Source organism: Podarcis tiliguerta (genome assembly GCF_965153285.1).
Source record: "Podarcis tiliguerta genome assembly, chromosome: 1".
NCBI classification, from domain to species: Eukaryota; Metazoa; Chordata; class Lepidosauria; order Squamata; family Lacertidae; genus Podarcis; species Podarcis tiliguerta.
Genome location: NC_139534.1, coordinates 124,106,832 through 124,124,530, shown reverse-complemented (window position 1 = coordinate 124,124,530; position 17,699 = coordinate 124,106,832). Strand labels below are relative to the sequence as shown.

The 17,699-nt window shown below is 44.8% G+C and overlaps 1 protein-coding gene across 2 annotated transcripts in view; it reads left to right on the top strand.

The window, feature by feature from the left end:
- Nucleotides 1–17,699, top strand: part of BRF1 (BRF1 general transcription factor IIIB subunit) — a 201,110-nt gene that overhangs the window by 175,839 nt on the left and 7,572 nt on the right. For both annotated transcript variants that reach the window (XR_014510193.1, XM_083436620.1), the window contains exons 16-17: nt 14,422–14,473; nt 17,435–17,603. Coding sequence is in view for 1 of the 2 variants with exons in the window: in XM_083436620.1 (XP_083292746.1) it covers nt 14,422–14,473; nt 17,435–17,603 (221 nt within the window). In the remaining variant the exon portion in view is untranslated. The remainder of the gene's footprint in view (nt 1–14,421; nt 14,474–17,434; nt 17,604–17,699) is intronic.

Sequence of the window (17,699 nt, the reverse complement as noted above, 5' to 3'; positions counted from 1 at the left end):
TTGGATAATTACAATCCCTGTAGAATGTTCCTGGAAATGAATGGTTAGTGTATGTTTTTCCTTTTCATCTTTCCCCTCATTATATATTATATACCAGTGTGGTGTAGTGGTTAAGAGTGGTAGTCTTGTAATCTGGGGAACCGGGTTCGCGTCTCCGCTCCTCCACATGCAGCTGCTGGGTGACCTTGGGCTAGTCACACTTCTTTGAAGTCTCTCAGCCCCACTCACCTCACAGAGTTTTTGTTGTGGGGGAGGAAGGGAAAGGAGAATGTTAGCCGTTTTGAGACTCCTGAAGGGGAGTGAAAGGCGGGATATCAAATCCAAACTCCTCCTCCTCCTCTTCTTCTTCTTCTTCTTCTTCTTCTTCTTCTTCATGAGGCCTTGGTTTTATTTTATTTTTTTAAAAACACAAATATTGGTTAACTTTGTCAGGAGGTTAAAAGCACTAATGTGGTTAATCTTGCACTTAAGATTGCTCTGCTATAAGCCCTAGCGTAATTCAGGGAGCATAATTTGTTCCTTGATTTTTAGAAATTTAGTATCTTGTTACGTACAGTTTAAAATGATTGAATTCTCCACACAGTTTGACAGTTGGGCTGTTTCATTACCTATACAAGCCTTTACCATTTGACGTTCGCAGGGAAACCAAAATGCTTGTTTACAAAACTACTGCACTACCAACCTTACTGTATGCTTGTGAAACATGGACCACTTATGAACAGCATCTCCAACTTCTTGAAAGATTCCATCAACCGTGTGTCCAAAGGTTTTTACACATCACTTGGGAAGACAGGCAAACTAATGCCAGTGTATTGGAAGAAGCAAAGATCCCCAGTGTTGAAGCAATGATTCTTCAACCTCAACTTTGTTGGACTGGTCATGTTGTTTGGATGCCTAATTATCGTCTTCCAAAGCAACTACTCTATTCCATACTTAAAAATGGAAAGCGTAATGCTGTTGGTCAACAAAAGAGGTTTAAAGACTCTCAAGGCAAATATTAAAAAATGCAGTATAAACACCAACAACTGGGGAACACTGGCCTGTAAGTGCTCCAACTGAAGAACAGCCTTTACCAAAGGTGTCATGGACTTTGAAGACGCTATAACTGAGGACGAAAGGGAGAAACGTGCTAAGAGGAAGGCACATTTTGCAAACCCTCACCCTGATCAACTCCCACCTAGATCCCCACTGTGGAAGGACATGTGGATCAAGAATTGGCCTCCACAGTCACTTACGGACTCACTGTTAAGATCGTGTTCATGGAAGACAATCTTACCCAGAAGAAAGCTCTGCAGATGTTCTGGTCATTCTCAACCAGCACAACTGGAGTTGTAGTCCAAATATGGAGGCCACCATATTGGAGAAGGAAAACCTGTAACCATTTGCTGGAACTTCAGCCAGACATATAAGCATACCTTCTTAGGGTCAGTGCTGGCATAAGAAACACAACTAAGAGATTGAGAGCAGACCTCCAGTCATGGTTAAGATGGGCAGAAGGGGGCTGTGGAAGGAGTGTGTGATTCCATGGCCCATGCTAAACCTTCTCTTAACCAAGCATTGATCTGTGCCAGCCTTTTAAATATAATTTTTATTAACAGGCCAATCAAATCACATTAATTCCAAATCACATTAAATCTAAATTATACAGCCGGATTTTTAAAATTTTTGTTGGGGGTACCCATACTTCAAGTTCCGAAAGGGGTCAAAACATCACTCTTGCTGCTGCCTTGATCAAACAGTTCTATCCAGTTCTGTCGAGATAGTCTTTTTATTATTTTCTTCATCTTCTTGTTGTTATCATATATTCCTTTCTTTGTGATCTCTGATAATCTTCACAAGCGGGTAAAAGACAAACATCTCCTGTGTGGGTTTTACACTCTCCAAAAATCATATCACATAAAGGACAGACGCCATTTCCACACCTCCGTTGAAAACATTCCCACAGTCTGTCCGTTGATTCACAGGCTTGCAAATCTATATCTCAGAGGGCCCTGCCAGGTCAAGATTACATTCCGATAACCATACATTCACATTCCAATGACCCTGGTCCACCTTCCTCTCGTCCTCCTTAGGCAAGCCTGCTTCATGAAACTCCATTTTTAACTGCGTCATAAAACTTTCCCTTCATTCCCCGGTATTTTCACCAGTCCTCTCCTCAATCAATAATTCATTCCCACACAGTTCTTAGTCTCCTGCTTGTGATTAATAATAGCAATGATTCTTCTCTCTGTCTGGAGGGGAGGGTTATTGGTACTCACATAAGGTAAAAAAAGAAAAGTTTTTTCCTCCCCTCCCTTTCTGTTTCACTCCAACATACCAATCTCTTGATGTTGATTCTTCATTTGATTTATTTTCACGCCCATCGCTCCGCTCACAGAGATCCCATTAATCAGCAGTCTTTACTCCCGATCTTCACTTGATGTATGTGCATTAGCTTCTCCAATTATGTATTTCCAATTAAATATTTCGAGCTAATGCAAACCAGTGCGCTGATTGGAGACAGCGTCAGGAAGAGCCGACTTCACTCGAGGGCTTCGTGCCAAGTGTCCACACCCCCTTCTTTCGAATCCGGGGGTGAATTATGGACACTGCTGGCAAGGCAGTCCCCCCCATCCCCTTGGGGGGGGGCAAGGAAGGCTGCATACTTCCCATAGCAGTCTCTTAATTACCTCGTGTGGGTCGGAGAGATGTTATTGTCGGCCATCTTCCAATGCGCCCCCTGGTGGCCCCCGATCTGTGCCAGCCTTTTATGTCTCAGTGGCCCCACTTATAGCCAAGACTTAAATTGTGCTGGTAACACAGATTATAAAGTAAAGGTAAAGGTACCCCTGCCCGTACGGGCCAGTCTTGCCAGACTCTAGGGTTGTGCGCTCATCTCACTCTATAGGCCGGGAGCCAGCGCTGTCCGCAGACACTTCCGGGTCATGTGGCCAGCGTGACAAGCTGCATCTGGCGAGCCAGCGCAGCACATGGAACACCGTTTACCTTTCCGCTGGTAAGCGGTCCCTATTTATCTACTTGCACCCGGGGGTGCTTTCGAACTGCTAGGTTGGCAGGCACTGGGACTGAACGACGGGAGCGCACCCTGCCACGGGGATTCGAACCGCCGACCATGCGATCGGCAAGTCCTAGGTGCTGAGGTTTTACCCACAGCGCCACCCGCGTCAGATTATAGTGATAGGCTATTTCTGTAAATCTTAGAAAGGGGTACCTAAGAACGTTCCCCAGAGAAAATGTTGCATTGCAGTGTTGCTCTTGAGCCCATGACCTGCTTGGTGTACCTGCTGCACCCAGTGGGTGTTGCTTGCACTGGCCTCCTTGTTGCTTGGCAGTGTTGCCCATCCACATGGTATGGTATTGGAAGGAAAGATGGGACTGGTCCGTAGCTGCCATCATGAGCAGCAAAGTATGGTGCAGGGTCAAGGGGAATAGGAAAGAGGTGAGTGGTTTAGCACTTGGGTGAGGTGTCTGTGATTTGCAGGTCTCCCGTTGAGAAGCAAGAGAATATAGAACTCCATTATAAGAATGCTTGACAGAAAGCACTTTTTCTTTGGAAAATCCAATTCTTCCTTGCTGCCATTATGCTGTTAAATGAACAGGTGGAATAAGGGGTTCACATAGTATAACAGTGCTTTGCACTATTCAAGATTAAGATCTCTCTCTCTCTCTCTCTCTCTCTCTCTCTCTGACTCACTCTCTCTCTCTCTCTCTCTCTCTCTCTCTCTCTCTCTCTCTCTGACTCTTAGAAAAGCACAAATTGGAAAACCTAGAGCTAGCAATAAAGAATTACCAGAATTTGCTTGTCTGCTCTTAGGGGGGTTAGAAAGACTTTTGGTAGGTGGCAAAGGTGCCTGGCTTTATTTTGATGCCTATGAGATTTCTCATGCTGGGGATTGCATCCCCATTCATGCTCAAACTAGATGTGATGGCAGCAGAACTGTTTTATTTAAGTCTTGGCCTGACCTCATCAAGCATAAGGCAGGGTGGAGATGGGGGGGAATGTGTCTGGTTAGTAGAGAAAGAGGAATATGTGTGGGGAGCTGAACCCTTGCTATGCCACTCCCTTACCTTTCCATGCCCTCCTTTTGTTTTTAAAAAAGCTGGCTCTAAAAAAATTCCTCCCACTTCCATCTTATACATATTTGCCACATAGCTAGGTTTAAACCCCAGGCCTGGGGCTAAATGCAGCCCTCCAGGCCTCTCAGTCTGGTCCCTGGGAACCTCCCCAGAGTCTAGACCATTTCCCCTCTCCAGGGCTTGCCCTTCACCAACCCAGTTCTACACCCTCTGTAGCGGTTTTTGCCTGTTTGAAATGTGTCCTTCAACTGCAATAATGTATTTTCCTTGCCTGGATAAAGATATGCATGTTGTCAGGAGCGAACCAGCAATAAATAACCCAGAGTAAGTGAAGCTAACTCTTCATTAGAAGAAACAGGATCGGCACAGGAGCACCATGCCTAATGAGCACAGCAATACTTCTTTGGTAGATCTTGGCCCTGGGAGGCAATTGCAGAGACTGAAGATATCTGCTGTCCCACAGCTGCCTAGGTCTCCTCATCTCCAGGGTTTTCCCCAAACAATCTGAGACTACACTGGCGTCTTTGCCTTTGCTCCGTCCGCTTCATGCCTCTCCTGGTTCTGGGAGACCAGAGGGGAGGGGAGCTTGTTGCAGCAGGAGACCCCCTGTTCTTCTTCACCAGCCTCACCCATCTCTGCCCCTTAGCCTCCCTCCTTTCCTACTTCAGCTTCTGCCTCTTCTTCTGGACATCTCTCTGCCACAGACACTTCCAGCCCACTGAGCCCTGTTATCTCTTCAGCTTATGACATCTCCTCCCAGTCATTTCCCTCTTCTCCCTCTGACCACTCATTGTTGTCCCACTACCAATCCCTGGGCTCGGAGCCTTCTTTCGTTGGAGAGTCCCCAGGTTGGTGCCTCCAACCAATCCATGACACATGTAGAGTAACCTCTGCCTTTTGCAATGGCTGCAATGTAACATCCACAAGGGTGAGAATTGCACCCATTGCTCCACTACCACTGGCATGTAGACTGGGAGCTTCCCCACAAGGGAATGTGGTCCTTAGGTTGAACTATGTCCCCCAGTCTCATTTGAGCTTGTTTGAACAGATGGGCTTCCCACCCTGGGTAGCAGAATGAAATTCCAAAAGAATTTTCTCTCTCTTTCCCTTCATTCACATCCAAGGGGATCAGGGTGGCTAACACGATTCTCCCTTGCTCCATCCCCCTTTGCCCTATTGCAAAATGGAGCGTCTTAATTTAACTTTCATATCATGGTTGCTCCCAGGGTGTCTGCATGGTCTAATTTTCACTTATAGAATGAAAGCAAATAAAAGCAGCTGTTTACCGCAGCCTGCCTGTTGTTGTTTCTTACCCTCCGTGTTTGTTCACTTTGGCAATTCAATTTATGCGCGCTTCAGCCCTGTCAGAATCTATTATATCGAATCTTCTTTTAAGTTGTTAAGCTAGAGGACAAACTTAGATGTTATCTTCTACAGCTCAATTGAAGACAGAACATGAGCTAAGCAGATTCAGCGGTGAGCAGGCACAGTGACAAATTTCGTCCCGATCACATTTTGTCAGGAGAATGTCAGCTTTGTCAGCTCTCAGTGTTAAATAGCTCATTTGACGGGGTGCGAGTTAGATAGCTTTCAAGCTGGTTCAACCAATTTATTGCTTTGGGGTGGTGGTGGTTTTTTCTTTAAACCAACTACTTCAAAGCTTTAAGCAGTTTAAATGTTGTCTGATCAACAGTTGTAGACTGATTAATTTGGTATGGGGCAAATTTTAAACAGTGGGGCTGTGACTTAGGGGTGTGCTCACCTCCATTTTGAAGCTGTTTTGGTTCCAATGTTTTATTGCAGTTGGAAATCACAATGTAGCCTTTTGCATTTCATTAGTAAGTTATCGTTCACTACATTCAGCATTTCACCTGTGGTTTTGGTGTTATCCCAATTTGAGTTAAATCTGCTAGACAAACAGGTGGTTGGTTAATCAACTTTAAAAACAAAACTTATTAGTTGATTTTCCTATATTCTGGGCCTTTATTATTGGCAATCGGTTATTTTATCAACTCACATCATCTCTTCTGGAGCACTGTTGATACACCCCCTCCCCCAGTGTGGGCCCAGTGTGGGTGGATGTTCATGCATAAATTGTAAGGACACTGACTAGGATTTAGGTCTAATTGAGCTGTGGGGCTTCCAGTGCTTAGGACTGTGCTCATTAGCCATGAATAATAACCAGAAGTATTTCAATTTAGTACAAGACAGTGGCGTGTCCTGCAAGAAATCCTACGTGGGGGAAAGTGCAATAAAATATAGCATACAGCAACAGTAAATTTTGCATTGCATCTCCTCTGGAATAAGGACCCTTCGCAAGAAGAAGTCGGTTGGACCAGAACAAAGGTCCAGCTGGACTAGCTTTCTCCTTACCAGAATGGACAGCAAGCTAGATGCATTTGAGATGCACACAAGCAGGACATGAAGGCAGGAATGCTCTCCCATTCTGATCTCCACCAACTGCTTAGGAACAGGTGCTTCTAAAATAGCCCTCATCATCGGGATTGAGGGGAAGAGAACCGTAATAGAGCATAGAATCATAGAATCATAGAGTTGGAAGAGACCACAAGGGCCATCGAGCCCAACCCCCTGCCAAGCAGGAAACACCACCAGAGCACTCCTGACATATGGTTGTCAAGCCTCTGCTTAAAGACCTCCAAAGAAGGAGACTCCACCACACTCCTTGGCAGCAAATTCCACTGTCGGACAGCTCTTACTGTCAGGAAGTTCTTCCTAATGTTTAGGTGGAATCTTCTTTCTTGTAGTTTGGATCCATTGCTCCGTGTCCACTTCTCTGGAGCAGCAGAAAACAACCTTTCTCCCTCCTCTATGTAACATCCTTTTATATTTTTGAACATGGCTATCATATCACCCCTTAACCTCCTCTTCTCCAGGCTAAACATGCCCAGCTCCCTTAGCCGTTCCTCATAAGGCATCGTTTCCAGGCCTTTGACCATTTTGGTTGCCCTCCTCTGGACACGTTCCAGTTTGTCAGTGTCCTTCTTGAACTGTGGTGCCCAGAACTGGACACAGTACTCCAGGTGAGGTCTGACCAGAGCAGAATACAGTGGCACTATTACTTCCCTTGATCTAGATGCTATACTCCTATTGATGCAGCCCAGAATTGCATTGGCTTTTTTAGCTGCCGCGTCACACTGTTGGCTCATGTCAAGTTTGTGGTCAACCAAGACTCCTAGATCCTTTTCACATGTACTGCTCTCAAGCCAGGTGTCACCCATCTTGTATTTGTGCCTCTGATTTTTTTTGCCGAAGTGCAAGAGGTTCCCAAACTGTGGTCCGCAGATGACTGTCACCTAAGTGGTCCACAGCATGACTGTAAAAATAGAATTGAAAATCATACAGCACCTAGCACTGCTCATTAGAATTACAGCAACAGGAAGAAAAACCATTAAGTAGTTCACCAAGAACCTCAGCAGTTTACAAGTGGTTCAGAAGGGAAGTTGAGGGAACCACTGTAATAGAGTATCCTGGAAGAGGTGAGTTGTTGTGCTGGAACACAGTACAGAACCACTCCATGCTGCACTTCCGACTTGTCACCTGTTTAGGGAAGTTTTTAACGTTTGATGTTTTGTCGGATTTTTAATATTCTGTTGGGAACTGCCCAGAGTGGCTGGAGAAACCCAGTCAGATGGACTGGGTAGAAATAATAAATTATTACTATATATTATGTCATAGCTGTTAGCCATTGGATTGACCTATCCTTCGTGGGCTTGTATATTCTCTTTTCAAAGCCACCTAGGCTAGTGCCCATTGCCACATTTTGCGGCAGCAAATTCCATAAACTTAGAATCATAGAATCATAGAATCATAGAGTTGGAAGAGACCACAAGGGCCATCGAGTCCAACCCCCTGCCAAGCAGGAACCACCATCAGAGCACTCCTGACATATGGTTGTCAAGCCTCTGCTTAAAGACCTCCAAAGAAGGAGACTCCACCACACTCCTTGGCAGCAAATTCCACTGTCGAACAGCTCTTACTGTCAGGAAGTTCTTCCTAATGTTTAGGTGGAATCTTCTTTCTTGTAGTTTGGATCCATTGTTCCGTGTCCGCTTCTCTGGAGCAGCAGAAAACAACTTTTCTCCCTCCTCTAGCAGCAGAAAACAACCTTTCTCCCTCCTCTAGCAGCAGAAAACAATAAACTTGCTCCCCTTTTGTCTGTTCTGAATCTACCCAATTTTATTAGGCTCCTCTTTGCCCTTCCCCATAATAATAATAATAATAATAATAATAATAATAATAATAATAATAAATCTGAATAATCAAAGAAACATATGTGGTTTGTGCCAACTGCGGCAAGACACGTCTGTTGAAAGGTTGGAATAAAAGACCTGGGCCCTTCTTTTCAGGGGTTCTTTGAGCTTGAAGAGCAGTGTCTGCTTCTACCTCAGCCTAGAAAACAGCTGTTTTTTTCCTTTCCCCCCAATGATGGCATATCTCTTGGTAACTGAGCCCTCGCTGGTTAAATGAGACAGTAGAAGGAGCCAATATTTGTAGCCATGGCAGCCAGCCATTTACGATTCCATATGGCCGGGATGGCAGAAGGCTGCTTTCTTGTAAGGAGGTCAGGGCATTTGCAGTATTAAAAAAAAAAAAAAAAGCGCCAGCAAGAATACCCATCACTGTGAAAACTTTTCTGTACATCATGTACAGTAAAAGGGAGAATTGCTCCCTATGGAGAATGTGATCGGCCAAAAGGCATAAACTATTTTCCCTCTCTTAAAAAAGAGAGAGAGGGAGGGAGGGGTAGGGAGAGGAGAAGCAGTATTGTGTGTAATGCCTTAGAGGGAAATAAATTGGTGAAATTATTGTTGGTGCTCCGAGTTTGCTGCCCAGGACTCCTGATGTAATAACAATAATAATAATAATAATAATAATAATAATAATAATAATAATAATAATTTTTATTTATAGCCCGCCCTTCCCCGGCCAGAGCCAGGCTCAGAGCGGCTAACACCAATAAAATTTCAGTAAAAACATAATAAGAAAAAAGAAAAAAAAAAAAAGAAAAAAAAACAATTTAAAATACAGGTTAAAATGCAATTTAAAAAGCAGCCTCATTTTAAAAGTCAAAACCATAAGGGGAGGGAAACATAAGGGTCAGACTGAGTCCAAACCAAAGGCCAGGCGGAGCAGCTCTGTCTTGCAGGCCCTGCGGAAAGATGTCAAGTCCCACAGGGCCCTGGTCTCTTGTGACAGAGCGTTCCACCAAGTTGGGGCCAGTACTGAAAAGGCCCTGGCCCTAGTTGAGACCAACCTAACCACCTTGTGACTTGGGACCTTCAAAATGTTGTCATTTGTGGACCTTAAGATCCTCCGCGGGGCATACCAGGAGAGGCAGCCCCGTAGGTTATGTGGCATTCTCCACCCTGCACGCTCTGAAATCTGCCACAGAGGTCCTGCTTTTGTTGCCGTGGCCTTGGGAGGCTGCAGTGAGCAGGGTTTTTCTGTTGTGATCCCCACTCTGTGGAAGAGCCTTCAGAGGGAAGTCAGTTTGGCGAGGAGGGAGAAAAGGAAAATGAGAAGAATCAAGAGGCTGAAGGCAGCGGAAGGCTGTGGGTCCATAAGGACGAATGGGGCAGTGCCCCACAGAGCTCACACTGCCTTCTTACAACCAGCCACCCATCCCAGCTTCTCCATTATGAAACCCTTCATCATCTGGCGATTAGCACAGTTTTGGAGGGGGAGAGAAGACAAGCAGGGGGCACGACAGATTTATAAAACGATGCAACGCTTTGCAGATAATGGATAGAGGGAACTCGATGCTAGAGATACTGGACTCCAGAGTCCTCCAAGTGAACACCGGAGATTCTGGAGAGACAAAAGGAGAACGAATTCACATAGTGCGTAGGTAAACTGTGGAATTTGCTACCTTGGGATGTAGTGATTGCCACCAAGCTGGACCGCTTGAAAAGGAGGTTGGATAAATTCATTGAGGATATGGCTACTGATGACTATTAGTCTGGGGAACAGAGGCTGCATGCCAGTAAATACAGTTTATGGGAAAGCAGAAAGCAACCTTAAACTGCATCAGACTGTTTCTCCATCCAGCTGCCAGCTGTGGACTGAAGCAGGCACCTTCTGCATCCGAAGAAGCGAAAATGAGCAGGAAAGGGCTATCAGACCTCACCTGGAGTACTGTGTCCAGTTCTGGGCACCACAGTTCAAGAAGGACACTGACAAACTGGAATGTGTCCAGAGGAGGGCAACCAAAATGGTCAAAGGCCTGGAAACGATGCCTTATGAGGAACGGCTAAGGGAGCTGGGCATGTTTAGCCTGGAGAAGAGGAGGTTAAGGGGTGATATGATAGCCATGTTCAAATATATAAAAGGATGTCGCATAGAGGAGGGAGAAAGGTTGTTTTCTGCTGCTCCAGAGAAGCGGACACGGAGCAATGGATCCAAACTACGAGAAAGAAGATTCCACCTAAACATTAGGAAGAACTTCCTGACAGTAAGAGCTGTTCGACAGTGGACTTTGCTGCCAAGGAGTGTGGTGGAGTCTCCTTCTTTGGAGGTCTTTAAGCAGAGGCTTGACAACCATATGTCAGGAGTGCGCTGATGGTGTTTCCTGCTTGGCAGGGGGTTGGACTCGATGGCCCTTGTGGTCTCTTCCAACTCTATGATTCTATGATCTTTGTTTTGGGTTTCCCATCACCACCTGGTTGGTCACTAGGGAAAACAGGTTGCTGGACTTTTTACCTTCCAGTTCATTGAGAAGTCAGGAGATGATTGCAGGTTGTGCAAGCAGAGAAGGCGGTTGGCTCTCTCTTAATTTTCTATTAAAATGCTTTATTACTGGCTGTTGCTATGTGTGTTCTTGGATTTGTTTGAGCTTTTCTTAGGTTTCTCTTAATATTTTATCCTTTTCGCACTGTAGTTTATCTTTTTATTGGCTTGCAAGCTATTACAAGATTCCCCATGAGGGGGTGAACAACATCCTTGGGTGGAATTTTAAAAATGGATCTAACCAGTTATTTGTGAAGGTCAGTAATCTGCTCACACCACAGTTCCTTATAAATTTCGGTAGTTGGGTTGGAGGGGAAGGGAATGCCAATTATTGCACCATTATATTTAAAAGGAAAGTGGAATATTCTCTGTACTGCAGCAGAGCCTAACTACTTTCAGGGTGCATATGAACCCTCCTCGTCTGTAAAACAAATGTCAACAGATTCTGGTTTCCCTGGGGACTTCTTCAACAGCTTGTTCCTAATTGGGAGGCGAGGATGTCTTCAGGGTATCGGTGGGAAGTGTGGTTTCTCCTATGATGCCAGCACATTCCGGTTGCAGTGGCTAATCAGTATAATCACCACCATTCTTGTCTCTTTTTTTTTTAAAAAAAAGAAGACCTTTAATGTCTTCTGCACTGATGCTTAATGATGTGAAGATGCAACTAAGTGATTATTCATTAAAATCACCCTCTAGCTGTCTATGCTGCACTTACCTCTTGGTAGGCCGTAACTTTGCTCCCTAAGGTCCTGTGCAAACTGCAGTTAAGCAAATTGGCACCCCCCTTACGATGCTTAACTAAGGGTGGGTGTGGAAGAGAAGCCCCTCCCCGGTGTGGAAAAGGTAAAGTACCCCTGGACGGTTAAGTCCAGTCAAAGGCGATTATGGGGTTGCGGCACTCATCTCGCTTTTTGGGCCGAGGGAGCCGGCCTTTGTCCACAGACAGCTTTCCGGGTCATGTGGCCAGCATGACTAAACTGCTTCTGGCGCAAGAGAACACCATGACGGAAACCAAAGCGCACAGAAACACCGTTTACCTTCCCACTGCAACGGTACCTATTTATCTACTTGCACCGGCGTGCTTTGGAACTGCTAGGTTGGCAGGAGCTGGGACAGAGCAATGGGAGCTCACCCCATCATATTGATTTGAACCACCGACCTTCCGATCGGAAAGCCCAAGAGGCTCAGTAGTTTAGACCACAGCGCCACCCGCTTCCCTGATAGGGTAGGGCTCCCCTTAAACCGGGGTCTAGAGCCCAGTTCAGACTGGAGCTGGCTTAAGGGGTATCATGAATAGCCTTAATGGGGAACTGTTTAACAGTGGGGAGGGATTTGCTTCAAGGCCATGGAGAAGGATTTGTTAACTGAGCTTTGATCGGGGGGGGGGCAGACTTACGTTAGTCACCCCAGCTTTGTATTAAGGGGGCAAGTTTTAACAGTATCGTCTTTTCTTGAAATATCAATAGAGGAAGCGAGTCATACTGCTTTGGTGGCTCTGGTGTACAGTTTTTATCAGGATCTTGGCAGGGAATATGTCTTTAGAAGGGAATTAGAAAGGTTAGATCTCGCAGCAGTATTTATTTTATTTTATTTATTCTTTATTAGATTTATAAACCACCCTTCATCATATGATCTCAGGGCAGTTCACGGGATAATAACAGTGGACCATCCTTCTGGGTATTGTTTTCCAGCGGTTCTGTCCCTGTCCGACTGATGGGTTCATGTTTTTAAATGTCGCTAGGAATCATCTAGATCACTGCAGATGGTGACAGCAGCCACGAAATTAAGAGACGCCTGCTTCTTGGGAGGAAAGCAATGACAAACCTAGACAGCATTTTAAAAAGTAGAGACATCACCTTGCCAACAAAGGTCCGTATAGTAAAAGCTATGGTTTTCCCAGTAGTGATGTATGGAAGTGAGAGCTGGACCATAAAGAAGGCTGATCGCCGAAGAATTGACGCTTTTGAATTATGGTGCTGGAGGAAACTCCTGAGAGTCCCATGGACTGCAAGAAGATCAAATGCATCCATTCGTAAGGAAATCAGCCCTGAGTGCTCACTGGAAGGACAGATTGTGAAGCTGAGGCTCCAATACTTTGGCCACCTCATGAGAAGAGAAGACTCACTGGAAAAGACCCTGATGTTGGGAAAGATGGAGGGCACAAGGAGAAGGGGACGACAGAGGACGAGATGGTTAGACAGTGTTCACGAAGCTACAAACGTGAATCTGACCAAACTGCGGGTGGCAGTGGAAGACAGGAGTGCCTGGCGTGCTCTGGTCCATGGGGTCACGAAGAGTCGGACACGACTGAACGACTAAACAACAACAACAAGGAATCATCTAGGCCATGTTGTTGCTACTGCTTCTCATAACGACAAGTCTCCCATAGCTTAGTGGGAAGGTGCCCTGCACAGTCCATCTAACCAACATTTCCATTCTTTTGCCTTCCGTGACCTGGGTTAACCCTCGCACATTTCCAAAAACCTTCCAAACATTTTGAAAATCCTGTGCATATTTACTTGGAAACCATTTAAATTATGCGAGCTAAGCAGACCACATTTGTTCAGATAACAGAATTTGTAGTTTTAAAAGCAAAACACCCACAGCCCAAGGGAGGGAAATGCATCACAGGGTTTGCCATTGTTTGAGCGGCCGTAACATTTTGGGTGCTGTTCATCGGTGTACACTAAGACACTGTGAATCTGAAGAACAGAGAGAACTGGATAAAACAGATTCCTCTGACTTTTTTAATGATTATTTTTAATGCATTTTGTTCCCTTCCTTGTAGTCTTAGGGTAGCTTACTGTAATTATATACATAGAAAATACTGCTGTAATAACCTTCTGCACAATCAGCCCTTCACATATTTGCAGCCTGCAGACAAATGCTTAGCAAAAATTAAAATAAATTCAATTTTAAATGAGATAAAGTGTTTTTGTAACACATTTTAAAGCAGCCGAAGGAGCAGGCGATATGCTTCAAAGTGTGCCTTTGCAACTACTTATTGGGCCAGTTCAGAAGATAGGTAGTAAATTGAACCTCCTCAGGGTCCTCAGTATTACGCCAGAAATGGATTGTCATGCAAGACAGGCTGGCTGTTGCTTGTGTATAATGCCACTCCTTGTTTCCATAGCAAGCTGCCCTGGGAGTATTACTCTCCAGGGCTTCAGGAATCTTAACGTTGCTCTCAGGTGAACTTTCTTGCAACTCTGCCAGGTCTTTCTTGTTTATTTATTGGACTTACTACAACAAAGTCTCAAGCAGCTTAAGATTAAGAGCCCAAAACGGGTCACCGAAAACCCAAATATATAGAGAATCATGCGGGATGACCCTGATCCTGTAAAGTTTTTATTGTTGGTGCAGAGTGACCTGATGTGAATTTATTATTAGGCGGTGGTTTGTTAACTGAGCTGTTACTGGCTGATCTTTCTCCTAATTCTCGTCAGACGCTTTTCCGTGGGATCTTTGTTTTTCATTTTGTAGCAGGAAGGGTGCCAGTTCAACTGGTTGTTTAACATTTTCTAGATAGACTTGCTCAACCTTTTCCTTTCTGTTTCACATACAGGGTCTAACATTTTGAATTCTTCTTCCGTTCAGGTTAAGACCCTTGATTTCGACGCAGCTAGCAAAAAAGCCTGCAACAGAAGAGGTACAGTGTTTTGTTTGAACCTTCTAAAAATCCCAGTACCTGGAGAGTCATCTGAGTCTTTTCATTTGCTCTGTAAGCCCTCTTCTTCCATCCGGCTGTTCTCTGCTTCTTTCGCACTGTGAGGCAGAATGGGATACTGGGTGACTTCTGGTTCCTTCTAGCTATATGATTCTGAACTGAGTAGGACCTCAGCCAAAAAATCGTCCCAGAATAAAACAAGGTGCCTCTTCTATCCCCCCCACCCGCACACACTGTAACTACTGGCTGAACTAAAATACCAAACCAGTGCATACTGGTAGTTTGCAAAATGTGTGCAATACGCTTTTACGCAACCCCTAGGCATAAATCTCTGAACTCTTGCACCTTTCTAAACTTTTGCTAGCTAGATTTGATGGCTTGACATGTTTTTGCTGTTTCTGAAGTGGGGCAAGACAGCACACACATTCTTTGTGTGAATTTAAAAGCCAAACTTCGGTTCAGTTCAGAAACCAATTCAGGAAGTTCTGCTAAAAGAGGACTTTGACAGCTTCACATTTAAAACGATTAAGAACCCGTGATTCCATCCTCCACCCCTACAAAAACAGCTTGCGCTCATGTCAAGGGAAATAATTTTATTTTTTTTCTGCTTTGTATGCACCCTCATTAGAAAAACCTGCACATTTTTAGAACGGAGACATTCAGGAAATGGACATGATAATTAGAAGAAGGTCACGTTTTAATTAGGGTTGTGCAATTTTTTAAAATAATGGTTCAATTGTAGCTCTTTTAAATTCAGCCATTCCTCTGTGAAAACATTCAAGGCAGATGGAAACTCCTGGCATAACAATTAATATAAATGGGGATGGCGCTTCTTCTACCAGTATTACTGCGTTGTCTGTTTCTTTTGATACCTGAATTCCCTGCAGCGGAGTACAGGAGATCTGGGGTTGCATAATTGTCTTGGAAAGCAAGAGCAGAGGCAACATGAAAGGGAAAAGCTCTTATCCTCTTGACCTATTGCTGTTAGGATTATTTGGGGCTGTCCTTGAGGATCTTTGCCTTCCAGCTGGCAGGATGGGATAACTGGAAACCAGCTACACCAGGCTTCCTCAACATCAGCCCTCCAGATGTTTTTGGCCTACAACTCCCATGATCCCTAGCTAGCAGAACCAGTGGTCAGGGATGCTGGGAATTGTAGTCCCAAAACATCTGGAGGGCCGAGGTTGAGGAAGCCTGAACTACAGCCATATCCTAGCCAACTCCTGCACTAGTTCTTTATTGTCTGAATAGTTCTGGTTTCAACTGGCACCTCGTTAATCAAGAGAACTTATCTGCTTCTGCTTTGCTTCACTGTGTATTTATTATTATTAGAATGCTAACAACCTTGTACCCAGCTTTCAGCTCAGAAAGCTGAGGGGCTCCACAGGGCAGCTAAGTGACATTAAAGACCAATGGTTGTGCCTAGTGCTCATGCAAGGAGATAAATAACTATACAACTTTTAGAAGACACCTGAAGGTAGCCCTGTATAGGGAAGGTTTTAATGTTTGCTGTTTTCTTATATTGGAAGGCACCCAGAGTAGCTGGGGCAACCAGTCAGATAGGAGCACAGCACATCCCCTGGCAGAACAGTTGTGCAAAAGCTTGCACTGCTAGAAGTCTTGTGAAGCTCGCTTTTATTTTATTTTATTTTCCATTGTACCTCTCTGTCTCTTTGTAATATCCCCTTGGTGTCAAATGAGAGTTGATGGTCTGGTTGCCAGTTCACGGAGTATCAGCGATGCCTCTACAGCAGATCAAACTGCCTAATTAGGAGTTCAGCCCATTGGTCCAGCCTGCCTCTGTTTGCTCTGCTCCATTTGGCAAGAGCTTCAAAAAGTCTCAGGCATGAGTCTTCTCATAATCCTCATAGGTCACATGCCAGAGGTTGAACCCATCCCCATCCATCATCTGGCTTCGGCTGCTCATGCTGCCAAGCTTCTGGTCCAACAAACATTTTGAAGTTTTGTTTTATTTTGACTTTTTGTATTGGATCAGATCATGTGCTCTTTGTTGTATATCTTGTTGCTGTAAACCTCCTTGTGTATAGTCATGCAGAAAGGCAGTACAGTCGTACCTTGGAAGTTGAACATTCGACTTCCAAAACGTTCAAAAACCAAATCGCAGCTTCTGATCGGCTGCAGGAAGCTCCTGCAGCCAATCAGAAGCCCTGTCAGACATTCGGGTTCCAAAAGAACGTTCACAAACCGGAACAATCACTTCTGGGTTTTGCGGCGTTCAGGAGCCAAAACGTCTGAGTTCCAGGGCGTTCAGGATTCAAGGTACGACTGTATACAAATTAAAAAGGAAATAAAATGAATTGCAGGGGGCTGGACTATATGACTCTAGGGTGTACCTTCCAACTCTATGATTCTATAATTCTCTGATTCATTCTGCACTTGGAGCAGGTGTTGCACCAATCAGTTGTGGCCCTCCTCCTAGTTAAACAGTTGGATGCAAAATTGCACAATGAATTGTTAACTCTTTCTCTAATTGCAGCTGAATGGTACCTAATTCGCTGGGCGTTGTGCATATCACTTTGTTTGATTTTGTGCCTTTACAATCGTTGCATCTCAGAAGGTTTGGATAAAGGCAAACCTATTGAGAGAAAACACTTACAATTCCCCCCGAATAGTTTCCCCAAATAGTGTCGCTTTTAAGAGCTTGTACCTTGTTATGTGCTAATATCCACCTGCAACGTCTTCCTCATTCAGTCTTTGGCCATGCTTTGAAATATCCAAACAACTCTGAATTTGCACAGGAGAACGGGAGCTTCCCCCAGAATAGCTCTAAGCTTCTTAACGAGGAGCTTTGATAGGGGGACAATAAGGAATCTGCCAAGCGATTTTCTCTTCCTTTCAGTTGGGGATTTTAAAGGGGAAAGGTGAGAGGCGATGGGTCTAGGTTTTTCTTCTTCTTCTTATTGCTTTGCTTATCCTTTGCAGGCAATATTTCCAAGCACTCAGGCAGAGGCCCAAGCATCTGAAAAGCCAGCAAACGTATTGGTAGAATCCGGGCCCGTCTCGTACAACCATGAGGAAGAAGTGGAAGAAGAAGAAGTCGAGGAGGAAGAGGAGCACTGCATGAGTGCCCTACAGCTGATGGGGGGAAATGGTAGGTCTGAACTTCATCCGTTGCAAACACCCATCTGCTTAAAGAAAGGCCAAAACCCCTCCTTACCCCAGTAATGGCAGCTCTATACTAATGTTC